This window comes from Fulmarus glacialis, unplaced genomic scaffold (genome assembly GCF_000690835.1).
Source record: "Fulmarus glacialis isolate BGI_N327 unplaced genomic scaffold, ASM69083v1 scaffold30275, whole genome shotgun sequence".
In the NCBI taxonomy this organism is placed as follows: Eukaryota; Metazoa; Chordata; class Aves; order Procellariiformes; family Procellariidae; genus Fulmarus; species Fulmarus glacialis.
In genome coordinates, this window is record NW_009212920.1 from 11,832 (window position 1) to 17,305 (window position 5,474).

The window sequence follows — 5,474 nt, forward strand, 5'->3', positions numbered from 1 at the left end:
GCCTCATGCTACCTAAAATTATCTCAGCACAACTCGACTGATTATTTGGGCCTTACAACAGTGAGGACCTGCCGTCCCTGGGCTTCTTCAGTGCCTGCACACAGACTTGACAGTCATTCGGGGAAGCATCTCCACGTTGCCCTGCCAAGCTCCATAGTTAAGCTCAAAAGCAGAAGGTGCAGGCTGGAAACCCACAGCTCAGGGAGCAGGAGCCTCCTGAGCACCTTTACCTTGGTCTCTTGGTTGTTTTTGTTCTCGATGCCGTAGATCTCCTGAAGCAGATAGCTCACCCGGTCAACCTAGGGAAGAAGACAACAGTTGGAGTGCCAGCTGCTCTGTCATTGCTGTTTTGTGATCACCTCCCCTCCCTCCCTGTGTCAAAATGTCCATGTTACACCCACGTCAGCTGGCTCCCCTAGAGCTACACAAAAAAATTAAGAGAAACAAATATTGCAAAGGATAGCTGGGAGAATGAGTCTCTCCTTGCTCAAAAAGTGGTGCCCATCCCATCTGGTCTGAGCAGGGAGCCCAAGAGACCACTTTTGTCACTATCAAAATCATCTAAAAAAACAAGTACTCTGCTTGTCTCAGAGATCAAGAGGGAACATGCACCCATAGCTCAAACAAGCCAGAGGCATTCAGACTTACACAGTCTTTTCCTTCTGTGAAGTACTGCTTAACTTTAACCAAGATGAACTTCCACCCATCTTTGTAACCTCAGGAGAGGTGCTGTGCCAACAGCTCATTACTGGCACATCAATGGCTGCACATCACTTCCCTGTTCATCACCTGGGAGCATAAGGTCAAGCTACTGAAGAGACAAATCATCTCCCTTAGCATGAGAAGCACTCGAGGGACAACATTAGTGCAGTGTCATTTATTACCACCTCCAGGCCCTTGGTGGCATCTCTAAATTGGGGTGTGTGGTGGCAGAAATTGCTCTAGACACAGTGGAAGTTGCTCACAGCCCCAAACCTGGGACATATTCCTCGGAGCCATACCTTTATGCAAACGCTGGCAGCTGCCTGCAAACTCCCCTGAGCAGCTGAATTAGAGGCAAGAAAGGCTGATGGTTCGAGTCCTAGCAAGGCAAGCCCCCTCTGCACTGGGGGGTGTTCTCCCCTGTTCCCTAGCTTAGCCAGCAAGTACAGACGAGACTTAGAGCTATGAGGAGCAGCCTCTACAAGGATGCACAAAGATACTGGTCCCCCAAGATTTGGCGCTACACAGCAGCTTCCCCAGAGCAGTGTGTGTTCCTCCGCACAAAACTGCGCAACAGGTAAAATGGTGAAGGGGTTGCAAGGTATCAAACTGACACATCTCGCAAAGAGGGGAAGGAAACCTTTCTTGCTATCTTCAGTAACTGTCCAGTTGACACCATGCAGTGAAGCCAAGCCACCGGGAACCCAGTGCTTCAACAGCTCGTCAATCCCAGGGCTTTTGGCATTTCCGTGTGTAACTGGCCTCTCTCCTCTCCTTTTGTCAAGCCAGGTGCTCAGAAGAGCGATGGCTTTGCCATGGGATTTCAGTGCTGCAGAAGACGTCACAGGCCAAGATGGGGGCAGGAGCTAGTTATATCCAGCCTGTTTGCCAGTTTAGAAATGCTCTGAGCTGGGACGCAGCAGCTTTAACAAACCAATTCCAGAATCTCCCTGTTTAACTCAGCGTGCAGCTTGCAGACAATCTGTTCTAGGCCTGCATTTCATGGCAATGAGGTCAGCTGTTGGACTACTGAGCAAAATCCTCTGCAGTGGCTCACAACTCACCCAGGAAGTTTGGGAACAATTATGCAGGAGATGTCCTTTTGTAACTTCACTTTTCAAAGAGAGTCTTGTTACAGCATCCTGACTGCTCGGAGGATCATGATAACAGTGAGTGCAGAAGTGGTCAGCTCAAAGCAGGAAGGAAGGAAGAGACCAAAGCCTCTGCAGGAGTCTGCATTCGTTTTAACTGCTTGTCTCTAAAAAGAAGCTCATGTCCCAGTAAGAAAAGAGTGAGCAGTGCAACGTGGCTCTTACTAGAAAGATCTCTAGGTTTTAAAAGAGTAGAAGTAAATAAGAAGGAGTAGGTGATTGTACACAATGCAGTCCTTCACCTTCCGTTTCTCCAACCCATCCCGCACAACGTCACCCTTCCAAAGGCTTCTGTTGCTATATACAGCCTCAGCTGATGCACACAGGAGCCACCGGCCAAGTCCAGGTAATGTTTTTCTGCTGATCCATCTGTTTGCATTCATCCATGTTGAATTTTTTTAAACAGGTTGCTACATACATTATAACCGATCTCAGCTGAGAGAACAAAGCAGTTCAGCTCATTAGCTGCTGCTTCCTGCTCCCAAAGATGCACACAAAAGGTACCTGGGAATCCTGGCAATGGCAACGAGGGGAAGGCAAAAGAAAAGCAGTGATGGGGAAGAATGTACGATGTTATACTGCAGACATACACTCTATACCTCTGCTCTATGCTCTTATGGGTGCAGATGCTATCTCAGTTTCAGTGGTACTGTGTGTTCTTCTAGCAAGAGCTTCCTTCTATTTTAAAAGCCATGAGAGAGAACATACAAGTATTACATTTTACCAACTGCCAATAAAAAAAAAGTACCCACAACCAAACACTGAGTGGGAAGGTTACACACTCTGCCAGTAAAGACAGACAAGCACACACTGTTTCACTGCAGGAGTCAGCTAACCATACTGTGGTAGGGTGGGAACTTCCCTGGAGAGCGCTTCCAGCAAGACAGCCCTCCATTTGGGGAGTCCGGAGTGCTAAATGGAGAATGGTACACACTGCGTTAGTGTGCACAGTAACCCAACACCAACACAGCGAGCTCACAGACATGTAAGCACTGTTTTTTTTTTAAAAAAAAAAAAAAAAATTAAAAAAAAATCCCCCCGAAAACCCACAAGCAAGATAGGTGAGAGGCTTTTCATCAGCTCATGAATGTTCTTCTCTGATCAGAAGAATATGTGAGAAAAAGGACCACTGGCATCACACAGCTCTGCTCCCTCAGTGCTCAGGCAGCCTCTTCCAGCACAGTGCACAAGCTCTCCCTTCAGAGGCCTGGCTCTTCTGGATGTTCCCACTACAAACCTGCCTTCGCACACCCTATAGACTCCTTTCCGGAACAGTCTCTGGCTGTCTCTATTTAAAATACTTGTGGGACCCAGATCAATCAACTAGCTAGGAGATCATGCTGCAGCACAGCCAAGTTAAGCACCAAGGAAGGGAGGGGAGCGCAGGTCAGTCTGGGACACACAGGGCTCAGAACAGACGTCAGGCTGGCGCGGCAAGTAACTCACCACTGGCACCGGCATAACGCTCTGGCAGCGAGGGCTAATATTGCTGCCACTGGGCATGAGCAAGTCTGAAGGACAGGCCATGAGTCTCTGCACAGCACTGGTGAGGCAGATAGTGAATTACCGAACACAATTTTGATATGTGATTAACTGGTTTAGTGGCTCTTTTCTGACTTGTGGACTGAAAGGAACATCTTAGAGCAAAAAGTGTCTAATCAAGACACTTAATGACCTTCTTGGTAGTAAAAGGCTTTTTAATTCAGATCAGAAAACCCTAGCCATCAATCACAAGCAGCTGAAGTCAAACATGTTTAAAGCAGAAACACAGCACACATCTAAAGGTGAAGGGATTGACACCAAAATCTCATCTGTTTCTCCAAGACAATTTCAAGCTGATCCTTGCAGCAGGATTACTACCAGATTTCCGTTCAGAAGCTGAAATTCTTGGCAATCTTAGCAGTTTGCAGTTGCTTATGTATTTCTCTCTATGCAAGACTGAATGCAATTTCAATCCTGATAAGGCAGTGCACAGCTTCTGTGCATCACACCACACCGGAATGGGCTAAAAAAGGGCTACAGATTCCTAAAGTTTCCCTGTTTGCCGGTCTCCCTTCTTCCCTTCCCCTCATAACGCATGCAGTCTGGTATATCAACACCAGCTTCAAAGCGAGACTGTTTCTGTGACTGCTCAAGTCCCAGGATACTCGTAGGGGACAGGCAAGATGAGTCAAAAGGTCTCAGTCCCTGGGGCTGCTCCAGAGATACCATGGGCACAACAAGGAAGCTTGTGCAGGGAGAAGACGATCCCCTAATATCTTAACACACACACATGTGGAAAGCTAACAGTTTTCAGCTTCCAGGTAGGACACGGGGAGCCTGCAAAGATATCCTTCCACACCACAAAACACAGAACCTAAGGAGATCAGGCAGTGTCAACGAACAGATGTGCTTCACGCTACTTAACATATACAGCACTTAAGCTCACTTATGCAAACCTAATTTACTTGCACCTATACAGACATGGAAGCATCAGCCCTGTGCTATGTCTAGGGGCTCTGCCAGTTTTGTATTCAAGCGCCAAATGCCAGCAAGGCAGGAACATATAGGAACTGTACATAGTGCCTGCCTCCCAGCCGAGCACAGAGACCTGCACCATTGTTCTGCCAGCCCCACGCTGCCGTATTTGTTCCCCCTAACACACACCTGGCTGCGCAACAACCCACCCAACGTTAAGGGTTGCCAGCAGCTCACTGCCTTTGCTTGTGATATCTGAGCTAACAAGATGAGATCTCGGGCTCTCAGTGAACTAACATTGAAGCTTCCCACTGGGTACAGTCAGGCACCTGTGGGACACCAGCAAATGTCTTTAATCAAGCAGTAGACAGGAAACAGGTACTTACGATCTGCTTCTGTTTTAACGGCTTCACGGAAAAACTGCCATCAACGTGCTAGCAGGAAAAAAAGGAAATGTATTAAATAGCTGAAGTGTACAAATTAAGAGTAAAACAGACTCATGATCAGAGTTGGTGTCTGCTCCCTAAGGGGAGGGTGGCATATGTATAACCAGCTCAGCCCGAATGGCAATCATTCCCAGCAGAGTTAGGGGAACAGGGTATCAGAGTGCTCCTTGTCTGCTCCAGTGCAGAGCTAGACAGACTTGGCTTAAGTTAAACCTGGCTGAAGTGGGTCAGAGCATACACAAAAATCCACTGGCACACTGGATACGTTCAGGTTGTAAGCAGTCCAACTGGGTGCAAACACTTCTTCGGCAAGTCCAGCAAGACTTGGCAGGGGATATTTCTTAACACCCTAAATAACATCCAGTTACAAAGCCATTCTTGAGGCCAGAGCCCCACGAAAGCAGGGGGCTGGCATGAGGCTGAGAACAAGGCTTGTCCACTGGATGGAGTCAGAAACAAGTCACACGTGCTCCACATTGCGGTCTTCAGAGCTGCAGTGACCACCTCGAGCCTTTGATTTGCTCAGTGGCAGCAGGCACAGCTGCAACAATTCCGTATATACCTGGCATCAGAACTAGCGACAGGAACAGCGTGCTATTTCTATTTTCTCCATCATTCTCAAGGGCCAACTAAACTGAACCAAACCAACTCCTCTGCAAGAGCCTAGAGAGCAGGAAAGGAGATTTAGGGGAAACTCCAGCAGGTCCTGCTGCTGTGA

At 47.9% G+C, this 5,474-nt stretch overlaps 1 protein-coding gene across 1 annotated transcript in view; it reads right to left on the reverse strand.

Moving 5' to 3' along the window:
• The window catches only part of MGRN1 (mahogunin ring finger 1, E3 ubiquitin protein ligase), a gene marked incomplete at its 3' end in the record, with an annotated part of 47,331 nt that overhangs the window by 10,447 nt on the left and 31,410 nt on the right, over positions 1-5,474 (reverse strand). Inside the window, exons 7-8 of the mRNA XM_009578037.1 lie at positions 4,697-4,744; positions 231-299 (exon numbers count right to left, since the gene is read on the reverse strand). Coding sequence (XP_009576332.1) covers positions 231-299; positions 4,697-4,744 — 117 coding nt within the window. The remainder of the gene's footprint in view (positions 1-230; positions 300-4,696; positions 4,745-5,474) is intronic.